Genomic DNA, 24,990 nt, shown 5'->3' on the forward strand with positions numbered 1-24,990 from the left:
AAGAGAGAGGCCTATAGAAATCTTCATGCGTGTATCTTGAGGACTAAGGTCCTCTGGTTCATTATTGTGAATTCACTGTATCGTATCTCACTTTATTATTTAAATTTTATTATTTTTATTAAACGAAGAAAACAAGAAAAGCCGAGATATCGCGTACCTTTTATATATTTCTTTTGAAGATGTAGATTTTGTAAAAAATACGTCTGTACTCGCATAGGTACCTCAGTCTCTGCTATCTCAGCCACCGAACTTACAAGGCAAGCTACCTAGTAAGCCGTGTTTCGGTTGAAATGTGAGATAAGACAATGAAAGTATAGGATAAGAGGCATGACATTTTAGTCCTTCTGAAATAGCATAATAATGTGGTGCCCGTAGTGATTTTATTGTATACTAGCTGTACCCGCGACTTCGTCCGCGTGGAATTCCAGTTTATTTTTCTAAAATAAAAGTAGCCTAAGCTACTCTTTATTACATCAGCTACCTGCCAATTAAAGTCCCGTCAAAATCGGTCTAGCCATTTCAGAGATTAGCCAGAAGAAAGAAAAAAAATGTAAAAAATGTTATTTTGGTTACGTACCGTATTTATATGCATATGAATGTAGTAAAAAAATGGTTAATTCAATATTAAAAACAGACACTCCAATTTCATTTATATGGGTAGATAGACGATGCTTACTATCATATAGGCCGTTAGCTTGTTTTCCATTCCAATTACATAAAAATAAAAACAAATAAAGTTGCATAAAAAAATCTAACTAAAATACATAGGTTTAGTCTGTTCTGAATGCAATAGAAATACCAGGAATTCATAACTTGGGTGTAATTCATTGGAGAGTCTATTTTGCATACACGTGCGATCGAATACCGCGTAAGCATAGTCAGCGAAGCAATGCATTCAAACATCTCGTACTTACTGACAGCACTCGAGTGACTCAAGTGTACTCAGAAATCTATAGATATAGTAATACACGGATGAAATGTGAGCGAAAATTGATGTGAAACAGTGAAACTAACATTGTATATTAAAAAATAGTTCGCGTATATTCAATATTTTTATATTATGCTGGAATTCTAGATCAGAAGGTTGCGTATGTGTCTACATTTTATCTGATGATTACGATCCCAGACGGATTTTATTATGTCATAAATATTTATCAATTCTTTTTTGTATGTATTACCTTTTTTTTATTGTAGAGTCACCTATTTTTTGGAAATAAAATGTAAATGTTATTTAGTCAAAATTATACATGATTTAGTTATAAAAAGATATATAGATAATAATTTATTGCCAACCTGCGTCGTCTTCGCACGTATAGAAATTGTAAAGATTCTACTCTTTATATAACTAAAGAAGGTTCTTATGCAATTAATATTTCATAAAACAAAATAAAATAGAAACGTATTTATCTTGAATAAAGCTCACTAAATAAAGCCAATAAAGACATAAAAAAAGAGTATTAAAATAAGATTTATATTATAAAAATAATATCGCCAGAAACACAAAAAAAAATTGTTTTTTTGTGTTTCTGGCGATAACATATTATTACTTGATATAATATATAGCCCGTAATATTTGCTAATCATGCTTTCTACAGGTGTATGCATTTTTAAAAACCGTTAAATTTTTTTTAGATTATCATTTTTTTTCCATTTCATAATTTAAAGGTTTAAAGGTCACAATTGAAGATGTATATCTAGTCAGTTACCATGAAACAGTTAAAGTACCGTTGTATATACAGCCGGCTAATGCGTTTAGTTCGACGCGGGCGTCCGCCGTGGAATTGTTGTTCCGCTTCCGGATCCGCCGCCATCGCTACGTCAATAGGGCAACTCAACGGTAACCGGTGATAAACTAAAAGCGTACCACATTCTGAAGTGCCTTTTATTGTGTCATAAAGTGACCCTTATTTAACAAGATATTAGTAATACATCTAAAGCAATACACCTGTGAAATCTGACAAAAATTCTGTAAAATGTTTAATACTGTATAATATAGTCAGAGCATTGTTTTATTTACTGCACTAGTATAACGTACATTTCGTAGAGAAAATTATTTGATATTCATATTCAATTTTCATTGAACTCTTTCCCGGAAGTCTTTTTAAACTGACAACGAAAACATACAGTATAGCTTTAGAAAGCGGGTTGCTCTAGGGTGCGCGATAAACATCATGGAATAATTTGTAAACCCACATACACCGCAAGCATACAACTCGATTGTGCACTGAACGGAAATCACTTGGGAATCGAATTAGAATCGAGCGTCTCCAATCGATAGGGGGTATCGAGATATCGAGTTTTTTGCGGCTCCTGTTAACATCGCTTGCATTTATGTCGTTACCAATAATGGCGGAATCTTGTTTACAAGCCTTCAGTTTTGCATGAAAGTCGTTAACAGGAAACGTTTTTTCGTTATTTACATTCATATGATCATATATACTTCCTATTTGAATATACTCTCCATGTATTAGTGACTTGGAAAAGGCAAGTAAACACTTGGCAACTTATCACAAAAAAAATCATTGAAATTACAGGATAAGAGACATGACATTTCAGTCCTCTAGAATGATAATGTACGAGTCGTATCACAAGTGTCACATGATAACGTGATGTCCGTAGTTCTAGCAAGGTATGTTCATAGTCGACGGTTACCGCTTACTAACAGGTGGGCCGTCAGCTAGGTTGCTATTTCTATTCATTCATAATTTAAGAGCCACCATCTTGTACGTGGAGCTATTGCCACTTTTCTCGATCTTGCTTCATGCTTTTTCAATTAATACAAAAAATCAATCGATGCATATATTTATAGAGCATAAGGAGGTAAAGTGTATACTATGTGATGATGTACGATATCATCAATCCGTATACCAAATTTTATTCGAATTTAAACTTGTTTTTGCATAAATGAGTAATTCGCGTTATTAACAAAATATTAACAGAACTAGTTGATGTGCTCGACTTCGTCTGCGTAGTATTTAGTACTTCATAATTATTGATTCTCCAAATCAACTTGCATTCTTTATTTCACATCTTTTGATACAAAAATTTTCGGCTGTCCTTTGCCAAGGCCCTATCTATCAGTATACTAAAGTTCAATAGTTTAGGTATAAGAACGTAATAATTAAAGTGAGTTATTTTAGCATTACATTAGTACGGATGGATCACCTAATTATTTGTAGTTAATTAATACCACAGTTTCGAATAAATTATTTAAACCAAATAAAAAGTACAAATAATTAGATTTATGGTAAGGCTGGTCACTAGTGGGCTGATGGCGTGCGTGCACTTGACTACGGGGCGTTGTTACCTTGTAATATAATCCGCTGATTTGGAACCTGATGGCAACGCCATTACATTTTCTGTTCGACGTGACGTGACCGTCCTAGAATGGTGCGAGCACCATAATTACTTTTATTGATTAAAAAATATAAGTTCCTTTAGTGTATATACTTGTTAAAAATACAATAAGAGTGAAATAAGAGGAGAAAAGGCTAGTATCCCGTACCGCAAATAGGAAATCCGAACGCCTTTATCATATTCATTTTAAAATAGGAACGTTATTAATAATTTTTAAAACCCGAACAGCATTAGTGTTATTGATTAGAGTGTAGTTTCATATTTTTTTTTCAAAAATTGAATATACTCCTATATGACAAGCTGAGGACCTCATGAATTCGAGTATCAGTATTGTATAAAGCTAGTACAGGATCTGTGTATATTTCATTAGAATCTGTTTAGTAGTTTTTGCTTGACATAGTAACAGTTATTTATTTGTTCTCACTAACACTCGCATTTCTTATATTAGTGTGATTTTTTGAAGTACATAATCATACGGGAACCTCCGATTATGAACTAAAACGTTAATGTATCTATTTTAATTATGCCAATTAAAAATTTAAATTGAAATTTATTGCTGTCTAATATGTATTTAACCTAATTATGAAACACACATTAATTAAAATAATAAGTACTTATATAATTTAATCGAAAATGCATTTGGTTGGTTACCTCTTGTTGGCTATTTAGGTACGTACGTTTAATAAAAATAAAACCTCATAATATTAGATTAAAACTGTATTTCAGATTTAGTTAATTGATTCCAATCCAATTATTGGTAATGCGATTTTTATCAGAACGTCTACGGGGATCGAGTGTAGCCATTTCCATAAATATTATTGTTAACATGGGAAATCTACCAACAGTTACGAGAGCTCCATGTACTTGAAAATTTAATGCGGTTGAATAATGATAGCTCGTATGTTTTAAACATACCTACTTTAAAAATAAGGAGGTTATCGATTTAACTGTGGATATATTTATAATTTAGAACAGCCTATTATTTTGTCTTTCATATTTTTTATGATTTTTTCCGGTTTTCATAAAATATATAACTTTTTAACTTCTGTCGCAAAAAAAGGGGTGTTATAATTTTGATGTGTCTGTGTATTTGTGAGTGATTTCGATGCTTTTTTTGTTTGAAAGCTGACGGGTACGAGATGGTTCTTAGAATAAAAATATTAATTAGAATTATTTGAAACGTTACTATTTTATGTCTAATGTTAACAATATTACTATTTACTATTACAACTAAATATTTAAGCTTAAGGAGGAAAGATATTCGACACTCGTGTGTTGTTAAAATTTTCATAAAAAATTAAAGACACCACATCGGTTTCCTTATTAGATATTTTAGTCATATAACTATATTAAGTTTTTTAGTATTTAGAAATTATATACCTACATGATCAGGATCAATCCTTGAGAGTAGTAGCGGTAGTGAGCGGTATTATGAGCGTCATTTTCGTGGTGTTATTCATAATATACATATTTATATTGTACGTATATTTGTTTATAGTATATTGACGACATCTGTAGTCAAGTTGTTTAGCATACCGCTTTACGTCCGATGGTCGCATGTTCGATATCCCGCACGGTACATTCGTATTTATGAGTATGATTGTTTGTATCGGTGTTTGCTATGTACACATATTGTATTTGTAAATTCTATTTATAAAAAAATATATGTATGTATTTATATCAGTTGTCCATTAAAAGATCTGCTTACCTTGAAACTAGATTGCGCTGTGAGAATTATCCTGAGATATTATTATTATATACATATATTTGATTTATGTGCAATAAAAAAAATAAAGACCAATTTTTCTAAAGTAAGCGGTAACTCCCAGTTTGTTTGCCATTCCGTTATATAAAAAAACTAAAACAGCTAAATAAATAAAAGCATACAAAGTTCGAACAACTGCAATGGCTTATAAATGTTTTATCCGCTATTTGCAGCGTAGTTTAGTTACGAAATTTGCGTCCAGACTGTTGACAACTTCGTCAAAACACTCCTAAAGCCGGGTATTGTTAGTTGATATTGTTGTCTCGCTCTTTACAGCGACTGTCAGCGAACTAGTAATATAAGTCTCATTTCACCTGGCATGGGTTGATTTAAACTTGTTGTAAATTGTTTAGCATTGACTGTAAATTAAATTACAGTTAATAAACAATTTTGTAGGGAGGAGGATTTTTTTTATTTTAATGAAATGAAGCCCATGAACCTAAGTATACACGAGTGAGGTACCAGTGAAAGATAAAGGACCAGAAAGAAGTCAGGTTAACTGGCACAAATATTCTTCAAATTTTTATTTCGAATCGATTTGATTTGACATATATTTATAGATTGATGTTTAATTTGTTTACTCACTAAAATCTCAAAAACTATACCAACCACATATAAATAATTTGATTAACTGACAGTAATTTTAACTGAAATAATTTTTTGACATCTAAAGAAATTAAATCGATTTCGTCAAATTCACGCTGCAAAACATATGTATATTAAATGTTTGCTTTGAACAAGTACACAAGTCAGAGTTTTATGTTATTAAACCCTTAGCATTATTTGATTATCAACTGGACTATTAGGTAATGAAATCATCAATTTATTGAAATATCGGCACAGAAGCATTTTATTCATTTCCCTAATCAGAATTCGTACTAGCCATAAGCGACCCCCAAGGGTAAAGATTCGTTGCCACGGATTTAACGATCGACGTTGGTAGGCTTCAAATAAAAATCGCATTTGAGATAATTGGTTTCGAGCTGGTAAGCGATGATCCAATTGCGGTATTAGCGCGCAGAAATGATCCAATAAATGTTGGTTAACCGGTATACGTGGCAGGGGGGGGGGATCTAATGAGGACTAATTGCCACCATTGCTACCAATGGTTCGTACCAATACCTTCGTGGTTACATATTGGTAGTTTTCACGATGGCCTTATGACGAACTGACTCATGCTAAGCTTATCTTTTTGGCTGATGCCCTGCTCTTAGCGCAGGCGGGTGAACCATTCCATTATCATCCAATCAAAAATCTGGTACACGTCTGTGGGCGTAGTTTTTAGGATAATCAGTGCGGCACAGTTGTGGGCTAGTTGTACGGTAATAAACCATTGTTGCTGACTTATAGAGCCATGACTTTCGGAGTTGGAATAAGGTTGATATCAAAACCTTTGAGTGTATTCTCTATTGCGTTTCTATTTATATCTCTGGTAATGCTAACATCGATGATAATCAAATTTAAATTGAAATACGGGGACAGGTTTGATTCATATACAGTGACTCACAAAAATGCCCCAATGATGTGTAGCTCGACACAAAAAGTAGTCAAACTCAATAAATTCAATAGATGCACAGCTGATACTTTAGTATGTAATAGTGCTCCCATTGAGCTATTAAACAATATAAGTTGCATGATTATTACTAAACTAGTTATGACATTACAATGATTACAAAGTTAAAAACGCATTGGGGCATTTTTGACCGTTTGATCAAATTTCACAACATCTCATTTTATTTCCTCATTTCAGTATTTTGTATGTCCCCCACGAGCTCGGAGAAGCGCCTGCACCCTCTCTGGCATACTGTCGATCAGTCTACTGCAATCTTCCTTGCTTACCTCATTCCAGATTCTCTGAAACTTAGCCCACATCTGGTCTTTGTTTTTCGGTCGTCTTGGGTCAATTGCAAGACGAATCTTGACCTTCTGCCACATGTGGTCGATTGGATTCATGTCGGGAGATTGCGGGGGCCATGCCAGAACCTTTAGACGCAGGTCTCGGAGACATTTTTGGGTCGCCAAAGCTGTATGCTTTGGGTCATTATCGTGCTGAAAGATGACGCGTGACTTTTCAAAGCCATACCATTTAATGGTCTGGAGAAGTTCCTCTTTAAGGATGCCTTGATAGAGCTCCGAGTTCATATTTCCAATGATCCTAGTAATATATCCGGGGCCATCGGCAGTGATACAGCCCCATACCATGATATTTCCTCCGCCATGCTTCAGCGTCGACTCAATGACGCGGGTCTCTAGCGTTTTACCTGGTCGTTTCCAGCACCACTTGCGGCCATCAGAGCCCACAAGATTGACCTTCGTCTCGTCAGAGAAGATGACCCAACGCCAATCCTCCACCGTCCAATGGCGGTACATCTTAGCCCATGCTAGCCGTATTTGCCGATGACGCTTCGTTAAAAGCGGCTTGCGGATCTTGTTACCAGATCGAAGCTTGGCCAAAAAGTGTCCGACGTATAGTTTCGGCACTTGTGGAGACGTCCATGGCATTGGTAAGGTGTCGTTGGACCTCTACGGCAGTATCCATGGCCCCCGAAGTGATAAGCCTCACCACATACCGGGCACTGGACTCTGATAACTTCCTTGGGCGCCCTTTTGAGGGTGGGGCAACAGCGGCGCAGTATTCCTTTCGTATCCTAGCAACAGTAGACTTACTCACGGAAAGTTCTTGGGCCACCCTACGGGTGGATACGCCTTCGTTAATTCGCTTGATAACTTCGGATTTGAGGGCAGGAGAAATAGGCTTCATGGTCAGCAAGTTGTATGAAAAGTATTGGATGAGAGAGGGAGGAAGTAGATATATTTCCAGTTAGCTATTCGAGTGTTTTTATCTTCAGTGGATAGGTAGATCGAACGGAATATCACATATATCGCGAGATTGTCCTAAACGGTCAAAAATGCCCCAATAGTTTTTATATTTCACAGTGGCATAAGTTCATAGCCTGCCAATAGTAATTCATCATTGGCGGCTTATTCGAAAGCCAAGAAGCAGGGCTATCACATACTAGCAGTTCAGGTTTATTAATTGATATCATAACAGGCGATGGAATGCGAAATGGTCAAACATTGGGGCATTTTTGTGAGTCATGTATATAGGAACGTCAAGTGTTGCGGTTTTAACACAGTCGACAGATAATAATGCGTTGAATACCCAATTCGTATTAAATGTATTTTATATTGATGAGCTTTGATATTATTTGGCGGATTATATTTTCTACCAGTCAACCATAGGTTGTGCAGAGAAAAATTATAAGCGGTGCAAATATAAGGATGAGAAAAACAATTTGTCATAAAAAATATATACAAAAAGCAAAATAACACAGATATATTACTATTTAACTATTAATTATTAGCGAACATTGTTATCTGATTTTTACTATAGACTAAAGAAGTTTTTCTTCTGAAATGTTACCTTTTAGAATCTACACTCTACATTCACCTTTATCTAATGCTTCCGGAGATTCTTCTCCATCAGACTGTATACAATCCGTGATCATGATAGTTCAGTCTACAACTCTCTGCGGGCGCTTCATAAATAAAATTTATTATCTCTGCGGAGTTAAGCTTCTGAATAGTGGTAGCGCGATGTCGACAGCCGCTGAATAAGTATTCGAAATTAATTAGAATTACAGTTTTATGTTAATTTTATGGAGTGAAATGAAAATGAAAACTGCTAACAAAGAGTGTTAGCTCGGTAATTTCTTAGACATATCATCTTAAAAGATTAAATTAAAAAAGTTTATATATGATATATTAAAATATCCATTAGAAACAAATATGAGTATTTAATTCATTCCATATAATTACTAATAAATTAATAGTAGTAAAAAAAATTGATTCAAAATAACGTCATTTTTATTTTTCGTATTCTTCTCAATAAACCATTTTATCCCCATATCATTCTAACGTAAAAAAGTAACAACTACTCTTGGTATGTCTAGGTTTGTCATATTAGATTAGAATGACGTCAAAGTAGACGTGTATGCAATAATATATGCTCAATTGATTAAGAATAACTGCGTTAAGAATAAATTAAGTTATAAGATTTGACATGAACAAATACTTGACAAATATAACATACACAAAGTGTTTGGGATACTGTTTTTTATGTAATTCGAATGGCACACAAATTGATGGTCCACCCGATAGCAACTGGTAAATGTCGTCTATATATATGAAGCACGGACATCACGTTATCCTGTGACGCCTGTGGCACCACTCATATATCGCCATTCCGGAAGACTAAGTTATCTTCATCTGCTTCTTCCTTATCCCATTCATTTGGGGTCGGCGTATTATGTTTTCTTTGACCCTATAACCTTCATATGTGGACGACTATGATATCATAACCTTTACAAGTAAAACAAATTTTACAAAGCTAGATGGTTTGAAGCTGTAATGGGTGAGATTGAGGCACCCACGAAAAGTAATTCGCAATTAATAGGTTAGAGCTAAATAATTTCTACAGATAAATAATCGTGAATACTTTACACGCTGTAGTACATAAGTAAACCGTTGAGTGCATACATTGTTCTCATACGATCCGTGCCATGCCTCGAATGCTGGCCCTTAACTCGATTAATCACCCGATGCATCGAGAACTCCATTCCAGCAAAACTATTCGAGCGTAGGCAAGTTTTCAGGGCGGAGATTATTGTCGCAGAAGATGTGTTAAGAAATTAGAGAAATGTATATAAACTAATATTACAAACAAATAGTAAGATTTGATTTTAATTTGAAGAAGTAAGTAATATATTACTCAACCGTGAATAAATATACACATATATAAATGGTAGAAATTCAATAGACAAGTTAGATAAATTACTTTTGCCTATAACACATAAAATTGATTGTAATTTATTTTAAAAAATGTATACGTCATTAGAAAATTTGTACCGTTGTGAGTCGGTCCCAGTACATAAGTAATAACAGATGATAAATATGTTTGTATGATTGTTTAATTATACAGAAATCAAATGTTTGTATAGTGCGAGTGTCGAACGCGCGACAATCGGAAGTAAAACCGCCAAGTTACTAAACTGCTAGACCACCAAGGCAGTCATAATAAATAATTAATAATTAAAACAACTTTCATTTACTTATAATCTAAAACTATGGTAAGTATTTTCTGTTTGATTGTCACCTTGGAGCAAGATTTCAATTCGAACATACCTTCGGGGTTTATTTTAGGTATACAATCAAAAATGTAGATACTTTTTATTGCTGTCGTGTTGAAAGTTTGACCTTTAGATGAAGGAAAATGATAAATATACTGACCAATATTAGCCGCCACGATAAAATCTGATTTCACTAGTAAATAATTATAATCTTGATATACAACTCAGGTTATAATAATAAAAAAACACGAAATAATAAAGCAACCGTTACATTCTTTATATCAAAAGAAAATTCACTAAACAAAATATTCATATTTGTCATTAAACCAAAAATAATTTCTCAAAAAAAAAAAAAGTAGCTATATATCACTGTGTTGTCCGCATAAATTTATGTGAACTCCTATATGTTAATATAGAATTTAATCTATCTGTGTCAAACGACATTCGTATCTGTCCAATGCTTTTTGCGTGAACGAGTAACATATATCCATACATCTTAATAGACATTTTAATTTATAATATTAGTAGAAAAAATCGTTTATAACCAATACATCTAAACATTCTGCAATGAACGTAAAGTTTTTTGAATTAATATTTATAGCGATAAATATTAATACAAAAAACTTAACGTCTAATTTAGTATACAAATTCAATTGACAAGACCTGGCCTAAAACTCAAATATTTATTTATTTTTGCAGTACTTGTCATTGAACCTATATGTACGTACTAAGATACAAATAAAATTCTTTTCTATCTATATAGAATATAGATAGATATAAACAAGGACTATAAAAAGTGGCTTGAACATTAACTATGTACACAATAACTCATCTGTATTGGATTTCAGCTGAATTAATATTGACTTGGACATCCATCATTTTAGTTTCCGTTATGTTTGTTTTCATCTGAAAACAAACGTAACATATCTATGTTCTATCGTATAACTAGAAAAATCCGTTTAGTTGTTTATGTGTAATTGTCTTAATTACTTCACTAACAAGTATATTTACTAAAATATGGAACTGTCACTGGCTCCAGCTCGACATCTGTCTTTAATTTCCCTACCTTAGAAGTTAGGTTAGTTAGGGAGTTCATAAATAGTTGTATAAAAAAATGTTAAAAATAACTTTACTACGTCACAGTTATTACTATCTGACACTCAAGACTATGTTTGATTTTTATGTCGTTCAGAAATTATGACATTTAAAAACAAATTTTCATCCCTATTGAATCTCGTTTCCGGTTTGTTTAGAAATAAAAGATAGAGCACATTTTAAGAATTTATCTTCACATTAAATATATAATCCGTTCATCTGATATAGCACTTTAACCATATTAGTTAAGAAATAAAAACATAAGACAGACATACAGATACACTTTTATAACATTAGTAATATTTAAATTGTACTGTTTTTAAAGAATCCAGAACTACCAAGGTAATACTTGAAGATTGATGAATTAGGTACTTGCATAAAAGATAATTTTAAAGTAGAGTTTTATAGTACTCTAATAATACCCATAACACTTATTGCATTAATTGCATGCACAAAACTAAATCCTAAGCTGACGGTACAATCCTAAAATGCCATTTAAATTGTTCTATTTGTGCTGGAGTCCACTTCTATGCGGTCGGCGTCCACTTTAGCAAGCCTGCGGTCACCAGGTTTCGCTGACATTAACTTGTAATATTCAAAGTTATCTCATTTAAACCTAATTGTATTGCCACTTTTGAAAAAGTCAATTACGTTACAGATATATTGAGACAATCTAGTTTGTCTAAACATGTAAGAATGGAACTTGTGCTATAGTACCTTAAGGTACAATTGCGGCAAAATGATGGCAGATTGTGACTTGCTTCATTTTTTTTAATGTAATTGGAATGCCAAACATACTGACTCTCTAAGTGGCAACTTTCACCTAGGTGGTGGTGCTGTTACCACGGTTATCCTTTAATGTCTGTGTTCTTCATTCTATGCCATTCTAGAGGATTAAAGTCTGATACAAAACCTTAAATTTCTCACGTTGCGAATTTTTCATTACTCGATAATGTTTCAATCACAACAAGATTACTTTATATTATATTAGAATCATATAAAACCTAGATAAATATTTGCATACACAGTCTCTTAGCACAATAATGTTACGCTTCAGAAATCTTGTTTGTTATAGGCTATATAGTATATTTTTCTTACTTCTACGTATTACTTTTCATCATACAATTATTCTATACTCACCATATTAATAAATAAAATTAGGCCTCAAGGCAGTCTTCTATATTTGAGCATCTGTAACAAAAAATAAAATGTTATACATAAAAATTTAACGAAAGTTTTACAGAAGTTCTTCAGGCTATGTACAATAGTTTGATCATAGAATGGACAAGAAACTCGGCTTACATTCTCAATTTAAAGTTGGTAAAATATGTTTATATTTTGTTCAGCAGGCACAGATGGAGTTGCCCGGTCCTCCGCCTGCCTATGACACAGTTGTCGATGGACCATCTTCACACCAAAAGTGCCATTCGCTACAGGTAAATATTATAATTTTGTTATTATCTATATTAATGACTAGCTAGCAGTGTGAAATTTACAGTCTGTGTTATTCTAATATATATAGTATAATAATTTCAAATCAATTCAGTAACAAGCATCCATCCATTCACACTCACAAACTTCTACGTTTATAACTTGTAAAAAGTGAGATGAAGGGAAAATAATTGAACATTAACTGTTACCGCTTTCTACTGTTTTACTTACCTCGCGATCTTCACGTTTTTCATTACGATCAGTTCAACCTTTTTGTCGTGAATACAGATAAATTTACAGAAAGACGGAACCATTATGTATGAATGAATTTTAGGTAACACTAAATAAACGTTGCCGTCATGACTTTAATATTAGACAGAGTAGTCAGAAGCGTCAACTGTAGTCATCTTCTTTGACATGTTGCACTAGGTTATATTAATGTGTGATATAAAATTGTCTATCGACATATAGGCATGTACTGATGTATATTATAATAATTACATTATGTAATAAAAAATATTAAATAATGATTATCAATATAACATCAATTACTTTCAAGTTCACTGCGTAATAACATATGTTTGAGAAAACCATAGCATATCATACTATAAAACTTTATTAGCTATAATGGTAAGGTTTTACATGCATTTATTTGCGTCATGGTTGGTTGAATTGGTTGTTGGAATTTAGGACTATGTCACACACCGAGTAGATTTTGTTAAAAGCGTACCTTAATAGGCTGACATAGGTGAGGCGCAGGACTGTTTCAGCCGCTAAATAATTTACACTATAAGCTGTGAAATTATAGGATATGGTGGCAGTACAACTTCATTCTCCAACTCCAATTGCCAACGTATGCGTGTTATTATGGATGTTACATGATAACGTGATGCATATAAGCGACGGTAGCACTTACTATCAGAAAGAAAGAAAAATATATTTATTCAGTGCTTTTCAACAATGTTACAATATAAAAAACAAACAAACGAATGGAAACTATCAGGTGGACTGCTACTTCAGTTGCTTAATAAAGTGACTATTTGCAGTTGTCGAGGTGATATTTAGAATAGTGTATTTACCAAACGCCTGGAACCTATAGTACTAGCTGCGCACAGTTTGCCACTAAATGAAGTCGCGCGAGTTGTCTATGGTTATTAAAAAAATGAACACATGTGAAAGTGGACTTATTATTGTTTAGGTATAAAAATCAGTCATATGTGATACGTAAAAACGTAAGTAAACAGTGACATTGCTTTCGAAAAATGTTAACCACTCGTGATAAAGTACAGCAGTGTTTGCTTATGCGATAAGCTATAACTGTTTACACGTGACTGTTAGAACGTTATTGCATTGTCCAATATATAGCATCATTAGCTATTTCGTGAGAAATCGTCTGCTCTTTTTGAGATAAAAGATTGCCTACATCTATTTTCATATTATTAATTTAGATCCGTTCAGGTTTTAGTTATGAAAAACCAACAAACAGATACTCAGCAATACACAAACTTTCAAATTGTTAATGTTAGTATGGATATCTAATTTAATATATTAATTTATGAAATATTTGTGTTTGATATCTTGTAATACACAATTTTAACCAGTATTATATATTCTGCGATATTTGCATAACCATATTTATTTAACTGTTTGTGTCTGTGTAAAATTCGGATTTTACGATTTTTATAAAATTCAAAGTATGTTTATATATATAATACATGTACACTCGTGCGAAGCCGAGGCGAGTAGCTAGTAATTATATAAATGTCTGGACCGATTTTAATGAAAATTTGTGTGTATATTCTGGATGGGTTAAACACACCGCGCGTCTGTTGGCAAATTTGAACATAAGCATTTTCAGCGTTATTTTTTTAGTATAGATTTTGTAATAGAAAATATGAATTTGTATGACGGTCTAATATATAAATGTTGTAATACATAAGATAATCAATAATTTTCTTTTTATACATTATTATTAACCTATTTATTTATTAATGTAATAATATATTTTCAGCAGGTAGTAACAGAGCCGAATACTAACTGTCAGGATCCAGAACGCAGCGATAGTGGGCTACCATCATATGAAGCTGCAGTGTTACTAAGGGATACCAAATTATAATATGCCTTTAATATCATAAACACAAGTAGTAGGTAGTAAGTACACATACAATTATAAGAAATAATATGTAAGTATTATTATTAATTTTGTATTGTTAAATATTTATTGAAACCACAAGTTCTCAACCCTATTTAGCACTGCATAAAAATACCTAAGTGTAATTGATTTTGGTCCTCAGTTACTTTATCCTATGATAAGAAATATGTTTTCTTTTTTACACCTTCTTTTGTTATCTATATTTTTCTTAAGGTATACCTAAAAAGATATATTAAAATTTATGTGTAATGTTTTCAGTATTACCAGGATATATTCTAAACTGCGACGCTTACATAACTAATGAAATATTTATACTATACGTATATTTTAAAATTATTTCTGATTTTCCAATGGTCTCGCTAGAACACCGTAGCGCCAACTACTTCTCTTAGAGACTTATAGTAATCTCTTAATACATAGTTTCCTGTAAGAACGGTAACAAGAGAGTGTTATTTAGACTATTTAAAAAACGCTTAAGACTGGTTTAATTTATACATGTAATTACTTTTTATGATGTAATATATGGTGCATTATAAAATTCATAGTACACATTAAAATAGAGCTTAAAAGCAAATTTAAAAAATATGAATATACCAGTGAACGGCCTATAAACAGAAGAAATTCTGGACCTATTTGTATAACGATCGTAAAGGATTTATGGACTGTTTGATTTTCGCAATTATTAGTACACCAATATTGAATAAATATGCAAATATCAGATACGAAGCAATAAATACAAATAAAGTAAGAACCAATAAACAAAAATATCCAAAATTTCGCTACAGACAGTAAAGTTAGCAAAGTTCACTCCTTAACAACTATGGTAAAATTTTAAACATGATGTATTTCATAGAAAGTGTAAGGGTACCATAACTTACACTTTTATTCTCTATTACTATATATCACGTATCCAATGTAATCTCAATACATAATATGTTGAAATGCAGTAATTAGTACACTTACTGTTATATAAATTTCCTTTAATTTCGAGTAAGAATTCTAATTATAATCCATTCGTAAATTAATAGGATGCATTTGCATATTAAGAATACATTTAAATAATACAGTAATCTAGTATACACCCAAATTTAGCCATAAATTAATCGAAATTTTCTTTTATGTTTATTCCACCTACTTTAATAGTCACGCTGGCTTTAAGCATAACCAGGGAAATGTCAACTGTGGCGTTCACCATGACATCGACGTCTATGCTGATAACGATCCTATATATGCATATATATTTGGATTAACAATCCTATCTATATTTATAAATAATTCGTTTTAGAGACTGATGTCCATTTAAAGATACAGGCAAATGATTAAGGCTTATATTATCTTCTTTTGAATGGTGGATTGGATAACGTATGTATAATTAATAGTATTTTTTATTAAGGGCGTCGGTCTATTACTAGATGTTTAGACATGCAGCACAGCGATCTACGGAGATCTATTGTACTCGCCCTGTTTCAGAGTTCGCTACGCGCTATTAGCTAGACCAGTCAAGGATAACAATTAAAAGACACTCAGGAACGATGGTTTTTTAAGGGGATATTTCGTTGACATATGAGGGGTCTACTACTATATAAGAGATAAAAAAATAATTAGTTATCTAAATAGGGCACTGAACAATAAACATATACCTATGTCTGGACATAATCCTATAAGTACAAGCCTTTCCCAAGTTTTATCCTCGCATGTCAGCCAACTCTAGCCATTCATCACGAATGTCAGATCTCGGGTAAATCGTGAGAAGGAATTGTGCTCAGCATACATTGCACCTTGATCCGGCGCTACGTGACTCGATTACAACTGCGGTATTTCGGTGTTATTGTATTTTATGAATGAGTCGCGATCATGACTTCCGAGGCCATATTCGAATAGATAAATCACTTATCGATATAACTACTCTATGTTTTACGATCATTGTATTTGATCATTATAAATCGAGTAGAATTAATTTGACGACTAATACGATTTGGACTAGTTTTTTTTAAACTTATTATATAAGCAAATATTTTTCTTTTTATACAAAATTCGTCTTTATGTTATCTACATTGATTTGGATGAAAATGTCACTGTTAAAAATAACAATGTATCGATTTGGTTATATTAAAACTTATAAGAGGAAAGAGTTATTTTAAGAATAGTGTAAATTTCAGTGGTCAAGGGATGAAAAATTTTAGACTTCTCAATTTTTGTTTTGTTTTTGACTTCTGAATTTTGATAAAAAATCACACAAGTTAAGGGTTAAGGTTAGAACTGAGCAACTGTACATCAGGATTTCTTATGTCTAACTCCTAAGAAATCTAACGTGAATAGATAGCGTGCGTAGATATAGATAAGTAACTAAAAAAATTACGGGTGGCCCTATTTCGCATTATAATAAAAATTACAGAACTTCACAAGCAAATATTGTTTTTGTCTATTCTGTTAAACTGGCTTTAAACAGAATAAATATTTTATTTCTTTTTTTTTAATACCTGTATACATAATGTAATATTGTAATGTATATATAATAGTGTAATATAAAATAATAATTAATTCGCTTATCAATTAAACACTTTCAGACGAGTCTTATGACTAGGGTAAGTGAATATAAAATTAATATGTACTACGTAATACGTGCATTAACAGTAGGTGGGCCAATATCAAAATAATATTAAAATTAAGTCAATATTATTGTAATATTACTTAGAAAGTAATTATTTGCACATTTTGTGATTATGTACGAGTATTAGATGTAAGGTTGTTCGTATGTACTTTTCACGACCTATAAAGACTATTATTTTTTATTATATGCCTACTACATGTTAGGACCACAAATTTATTAGTTATTTATTGATTTGAGTCTTTTCTTTTATTCAAAATAAAAGTTCAAATTATTTATCCTTATTTTTTATTAGCATAACTAGTTCGGGTTACCACTACAGTCGAAAAGAACTGGCAAGAAAATGGTACATTTTTTAATTCTTGAATTATTTACTATGTATTCTATTACTAAAGGATATTAAATGAAATAATTATTTTCAATATTCAATTGTATATTTATTTATATTAGTGTTATATTATATACGTAAAGGCGATCACAACAAAATATTTATTCAATGTTTCGATGTATATTAATTACATTACCTACTTATCAATGCAACTGTGAAATACTGAACATAATACTTACATATTACCATATTATTACGGTCGGAGCGCGGAAAATTCAATTATTATTTGTATATATATTAGTTGCTGTGATAGAAACTAATGTAGTCAAATGTACTTTAAGTTAGAAATAAAACTATACGAATTTACTTTGCTGTTTATTATTTCTCTCTATTAAATGAAGCTTCGTAGCATAGGTTACTAACTTTTTTATTTTAATAAACCGACAGTTATGGGTCCTTTCATTCTCTTTTAGTGCCCATCTGTTTATACCATAAGTGTAGGCAGTATTCCATCAATATGGATAATTAATAATTAATCAATGATCGCCCTAGAACTAACTACATTGATATCAATGTCACTTGTCCCATTAATAATAAACCATTCCTTTCAATCACTTTTCCACTATGTTACCCGTTGATACCAGTTACTACCTCACATTTTTGAAACTACAGGAGAAGAGAGACATCGTACTCTTAATAACAATTTTAATACACAAACAATAAAAAATTTTGGGAGATTGACTATTATGTTATTCAAATTCAAATTCAAATTCGCGTTAATTTATCCTTAGGTGGAAATTATTAAAATCCTTTCTATGGGGATGCCTACGTCATAGTATATATTCAGCCCGATCAGTATAAAATTGACAAAGTTTCATACAAACTTTCATCCCCTTGGGAGTAGAATTAATCAAAATCCTTTCTTAGCGGATGCCTACGTCATAACATCTACCTGCATGCCAAATTTCAGCCCGATCCGTCCAGTGGTTTGGGCTGTGTGTTGATAAATTCTATGATATTGGCGTTTGGTATTAAGTAATTTCTGTTAGTTAATAATTTTGATATCCGTATTGTAATCCTATATAGTAGCAGTAGCGTTTACCTTACTTACTAATAGCAGTGGGCCTTTTAAAACACGAACAATAGATCATAGTAAAAAGTATTCAAGAAAAACGTTTCGACTTCGAAGTATTGTTAAAAAGGTACATTACGATGTCAAAACAGTGGTATCTATTATACAAGGTCAGGTAACGGAAAGTTTCCATTTTCTATATTTAATTTACTAATGCATTTCGTTATTGTACCACACCCTGTGTGGTTATCGTTCATCTGTTGATGGACGCGCAATCTTTTAGTATCTGAAAATGTTCGCAGCCACATTACGTCAATGTAAAATAAACCTTACACAATATGAAACAAGGTGTGTTCTAGTGATTTGTATTAAAGTTTAAAAACTGCACGTTGGTTGGTCATTTGATTTTTTACTTGTTCAATACTCTAATACTCAATATTGAATGGTTCGGATAACATTTTAAGTTATGTTACGTTATTGATAAAAGTTAACTTATAAATAAGATGAAAAGATTTATTTAAAAAAAAGCAACTAAATAATATTGGTTGTAGAATGGTGGGCCTTAATATTTGCATCTTTGCGAAGACTTCGGGTGGCGACGGTGAGCTATAAAATTCAAAACATTGTTAGACTACTACTACTACGCGTATTCGTTTCTCTTTTTTTTAGAGAAAACATAACTATGTCCGACCTCTTGATACAATCGATCTTCAACGTTCAATAAGATCCGTACAGCAAGGTAACAAATCAAATCAAATTTATTTGCACTAAACATAGGTTTAAATTTGTTGTTATTGTAATTAAACTATTTGTTTAATGTACATTCATTAGTATGAATGTATTGTATGCGGCCCATAGTTTTAGGAAAGCTGGGTGACCTCCATTACTATTGGTCAGTCACGTTAATGCCTAGCGTTTTTTGGTTAGTGGCACCCGAATTGTCATGGAGCCACAGTAAGTATCTAAGGTAAGTATGCGATTACTCTTTCTGATTGTAGTCGTTATGGCTTTCAAGACTCTTAGTTCCTCTATTCGGGTTGCATTATCTTTATTGTTCATTAGGTATCTATGTTGTTTTTATTAACTATATCATCTAGATAGTTTGTTCCAAGGAGAACTGTCTATCAGTCAAGTAGTTTGTTCGGCTGTGTTTCAGTTTCAGAATAAGATATAAAAATAATAATATACCTGGACATACAGCGCCATATAGTCTCGAACTAAGCAGAGCTAGTGTTATGTGTACTAGACAACTGCTAGATATATTTAAATATTTTTCTTTTGTAAAGACATCCATAATAATAATAAAAAATAACCAGACCAATACAAACAATCCTCCGATCGAATCCTGTCCAATTCGAACGGGGATCGATATTACGACCGCCTGAGCCGAGGTTCGAAATCCTAGCGGTACCCGCATACAAAAGTCTTCAGTCGAGTTGACCTTCAGTCGCTCCATAAGTCCTTCTGCAGGTTTGGAGTGCCATCTACACTCGCCCCCTATCGTCCGGTGAAGCTGTAAAGGCCAACTGCGGGCAACAGCATTAGAGTAGGCCGAAAAAATAACAATACAAACAATCATACTCATGAATACAAATATTTGTACCATTCGAGGAATCAATCCGCGATCGATAATTAAGCTGTATCCTATACTACTAGACCAACGCAGTTGTCTATATATGTAGCAGTGAAATTATAGGGTACAGATACATAATACTTTAGTTCTCTGGAATGGCAACGCATAAGCTTTGCGGGCGTCACATTATGACATTATGTTTATATATACAGACGACGGTTTCGCTTACCATGAGGTAGTCTCTTCGGTCTGTCAGCTTTTTTGTCATTTTAATTATAAAGCCTTTGTTGTAGTTTAATTCCAAGTATGATTGGGTCTGGGTGTTTCCTGTGTAAATTATGTTTATATTTGCAATAAAATAACGTATTTAAGTAATCATATAAGTCGCCTAGTACCCATAACACAGGCTCTGCTTAGCTTGGTATTAGATGGCGCTGAGTGAATTTTCCTTTATTATTATTATATTTTTAAACAGTAATCAATTGAAATATTCTTTGCTATATGGTTGTGATAATTCAACTCGTATTAGTAACTTTACGAGTAAGAAAAGTGGAGAGAAAAGTGGTTTTACGCACGTGCTGCCGTCGACATTTAAATAGCTAGTTTTCAGTCGAGCTTTGAATATAAATGAGTGGCCACGTCGCGTGTCGTGTTTATTAATGTGTGCAAACCAACCACAGACTATAAATAGTTTCTTTATGGGAACATCGCGATTGGAGTGAAATAGTATGTAAAGTAAGTTAGCTACAAATTTGTTGAGACTTTTCCGTTAAGGCCTGCGCATACGCGGGAAAGTCGTATATTTTCTCCGCCGTGCATATTAATATTATAAATTCGAAAGTGTCTGTCTGTCTGCCACCTTACACGTCAATAATAATTAGAATTTAGCGTATACAGATTGTAACAGTAACAGATATATGGTGCTTCTATTTCAAAAAAGAATCAGCAAATGATTGAAATACATGATATAGGGAATGAAAATTTATGGAGACAAGGTCGCATGACAAACAGATTTGGTAGTGTTTTATAGTACTGGGTTTATTCATTTCGACGTACTGTTGCGACCAATATACAAATACGAGTACACGACGGTTTCGGTGGACCTGCGATTTATCACAATGCCTTACTTCCGATGGTCGCGAGTTCTATTTCGCGCATGAATTAATCATTTGTATTTATGTGTTGAAAACTTGAAATGTATTGAAGTGTTTGTATAAGCTAAGCAGATCTTGTGTTATGGGTAGTAAACTCATAACACTAGATCTGATTAGCTTGGGACTAGATGACCCTGTGTGAATTGTTCAGTTTAATTATTATTATTGTAAAAAAATATGTACAAAGAAACATACGACAATTCACGTTAAGAGCTCGATATTCAACTATAAAATTATTAATAATAGAAAGTTTGTTTTTCGTCCGGTATAACGTTTGTTTTAAGTCCATCTCGGTCACACAGACAAGGTTGCGCTTCAAAACTAGTTACTATATAAAGCAGTGTCAATATCTAGGTTAAAAATGGATATGTATACAATATATAGGTAGTATATGTAGATAAGACTCTTCAGAGCTTCGAGACGTGCTTGTAGACGCTCTACAAGTGAGTAGATCGAGTGGGAATCCGCCCCACCTTCACAGGCTTTGTCTTGGCATGCTTCGTTACATCGAAATCGTTATCAATATTATATCAGTACCTATATATTGCGGTCATACCTATATATAAATATGTAAGCCCTAGTCGCGGTGGTCTAGCGGTCTAGCATACCGCCTTACTTCCGATGGTCGCTGGTTTGATTGCACGATGCATATTCATTACTATGATTGTTTGTATTGATCTTAGTCTTTTTAAGTATATTATGTATGCATTTACAAAATGCACATATTTATGTATTTGTATTAGTTCTGTAGTACTAATAATACAAGCTCTGTTTAGCTTGGAACGAGATAATACTGTGTGAATTGTCCAGGGTGATTAAATTTTTTACTATGAAAAAGATAAAGGTTATCTTGTAGAGTATAGCTTTTTATGTAAATGAAATGACATACAACCTGAGAGCCTGTAGCCTATGTATTATAAAGTGTTAACAGTTAGGTACTTACATATTCGAACATGAACAGCACCCTGGACGTATGATGCTATGACAGGCAAGTCATGCGTTGTTATTTCCGAGGACTAAGGTCATACCTCCTTACCTAGTACTGTTATTGCCATGTACCCTTAAAATGAAACACAGGTCACAAATCACCTTCGGCAACAGACTTAGGTGAGACAGGTACCCACGCATTTTACTTTGTTTTATACGTCGGTAAACTGTGTATAAATACAACATAGAGTAGCAAAATCTATTTTAAGCATACAGTCCATACACTATTTAGAAATACAATACATCTGCCGATAAAGCCGATTGCACCGTATCACATATCGTAACATAATGCGGGCTCCTGGTTGAAATTTTATTACGCACAGCAGATTAATTAATTTCCATTTCAATCTATTGAAATTTAATTGTAAAAGAATTATTATGGATGCTCTATAATGTAAAGAGTGAAGAGAAAAATGTGGTTATTAACAGTCTGGGACTGCTTAATCAACAGCCAAACCGTCTGTTATAAACTGTTGAAGACTTTTGAATTCAACTTGACACGGCCACAATCTATCAATATCATCTACTAAAATAGTAAAATTTTGACGAAACAAATAGGCCTGTTTTCTATTTATGTGTTCAGATTTCACGAAAACAGGGAGAAATTAAGATAAAGTTTTCACAGAATATGTGTCAACTTTTAAGCTAAAGAAAGCTAAAATACTTCCCAAATGGAATAAATAATTAATTTTATGAATAGTTTCAATATGCCTACAATTGTAATAATTAGTTCGCTATAAATAACAGATTCTGAATTATTCTCGTTTGTTGGCCCTAAAAATGGAATTATTCAGTGACGGAATACACCATCCTGACGCTGAATAATTGGACAGAAAGTTAAAGAAGTTGGACAGAAAATTAAGAAAGGATTTGGTGTTGGTTAGATTATATTACATAACGTTTAAAATATACCTTTAAGATCGTGTAATGTAAGTCGGAAAACACTAAGATGAGATGTTCTCAATTTGACGGTAATTGTCGCTCGAATCCGACGGAGAAAATTGATAATTATATTAAGTACCTAACATAAATATTACTGCGGAATCGAGAAATTCTTGAAACCTGTCCATAATCTTCAGACTTAATGTGAAACTGAAAAACATAAAGAAACGTAGAGATGCGGACAGAATATAAAAAATATATATATATTTTTATACTAAAGTATACTAATTAATAATAACTTAGTATATGAACACTAACAAAATATAAACTATTTACTTTTAGCTGCATTCTATATATACTTTAACTAGATGTAGCCAGAGTTGATAACTGTTTAATTAAAGACAAACAGTTACTTTACATTTTATGTAAAATTAGCTGAAAGGTTACAGCGCAAACGGGTACCTTCATAAACGTTTACCAACCTTAAAAATCGTAAGGACACGTAGCTGCTGTTTTTCTTATAAAATTTTTGGTCTGTGATAACAGTCGCCCATAGTCACAATATAGATGGAGTAACACCATAACACCATAGGTAGCTATGACACGCACATTATGTAAGTACATAAATAAGTTTCAAGTTGACATTCATCTATATGCAGACATGCAGTACATAAAATACTTAATATCGAGTATTTTAGTTCACCCGGCATTTTGTTTTTTGTTAATATATCGCCACAAAACGCTACGAACTCATCAGGTTAGGTCAGGTTCGTTTTTAACTTCCTTAAATGAGCGTGCTTCCTTAAACCACAGACGTCAAATTCAGGTGCATTGGATGCATTGTGGCCTTATTTTCCTCGCACCTTTGTATAAGCGTGGTAGTCATAAAATTGATAAGTTACTTATGGTACAAATATGCCAACGCTATAAGCTGTAGATGAAGCCACAATGCGGGATGCTATACGTTTTGTACCGTTTCCCAAATGTTACTGTTAGTGTGGTAAACAGTGGTAATATATTATTATGTGGAGATCATGTAGTAGACGTCTCACTAAGTATATTATCATTATCATTGGACCGGAACGTTTATGTCATTATAGAATTTGTTTTAATTAAAACTGTTTTATCTGCATACGAAATATTATCATACTTACTATGTCACAGTTAATTTTACATGTCTGCCGCTCATCTCAGCGTATCTATAACAAAAATACATATTTTTAATATTAGTACATTGACACATACTTGTAAATGACAGATGTTCATTCAATCCCAGTTCTAATAATCACGAATGGATTCTGATACTGACAGAAATAAACATTGGAAAATCGTTTTTTATAGACATATACTTAGGGAGAACAACAAAAAGCGATAATAACGGTTAACAGTTCTTGAACGCAGTGCCCTATAAAGCAATGAGCGGAGAAAAATGTTTTGCACATTTCACACGGGTATTG

At 32.7% G+C, this 24,990-nt stretch overlaps 1 protein-coding gene and 1 long non-coding RNA gene across 3 annotated transcripts in view; one reads left to right on the forward strand and one right to left on the reverse strand.

Annotated features, from left to right (window-relative positions):
* The window catches only part of LOC131852894 (uncharacterized), a 35,209-nt gene extending 20,177 nt beyond the window's left edge, over window positions 1–15,032 (forward strand). Inside the window, exons 4-5 of one of the 2 annotated variants that reach the window (XM_059203635.1) lie at window positions 12,693–12,782; window positions 14,789–15,032. In XM_059203635.1, the coding sequence (XP_059059618.1) occupies window positions 12,693–12,782; window positions 14,789–14,893 (195 nt within the window). In that variant the 3' untranslated portion in view covers window positions 14,894–15,032. The remainder of the gene's footprint in view (window positions 1–12,692; window positions 12,783–14,788) is intronic. The other variant, XM_059203636.1, reaches the window with a different exon arrangement.
* The window catches only part of LOC131852895 (uncharacterized), a 33,903-nt gene continuing 21,376 nt past the window's right edge, over window positions 12,464–24,990 (reverse strand). The window contains exons 2-3 of the long non-coding RNA XR_009357961.1: window positions 24,688–24,732; window positions 12,464–12,537 (exon numbers count right to left, since the gene is read on the reverse strand). This is a non-coding gene — a long non-coding RNA (uncharacterized LOC131852895). The remainder of the gene's footprint in view (window positions 12,538–24,687; window positions 24,733–24,990) is intronic.

Source organism: Achroia grisella, unplaced genomic scaffold (assembly GCF_030625045.1).
Source record: "Achroia grisella isolate CSIRO2021 unplaced genomic scaffold, CSIRO_AGI_Agris_v1 utg869, whole genome shotgun sequence".
Classification (NCBI taxonomy): Eukaryota; Metazoa; Arthropoda; class Insecta; order Lepidoptera; family Pyralidae; genus Achroia; species Achroia grisella.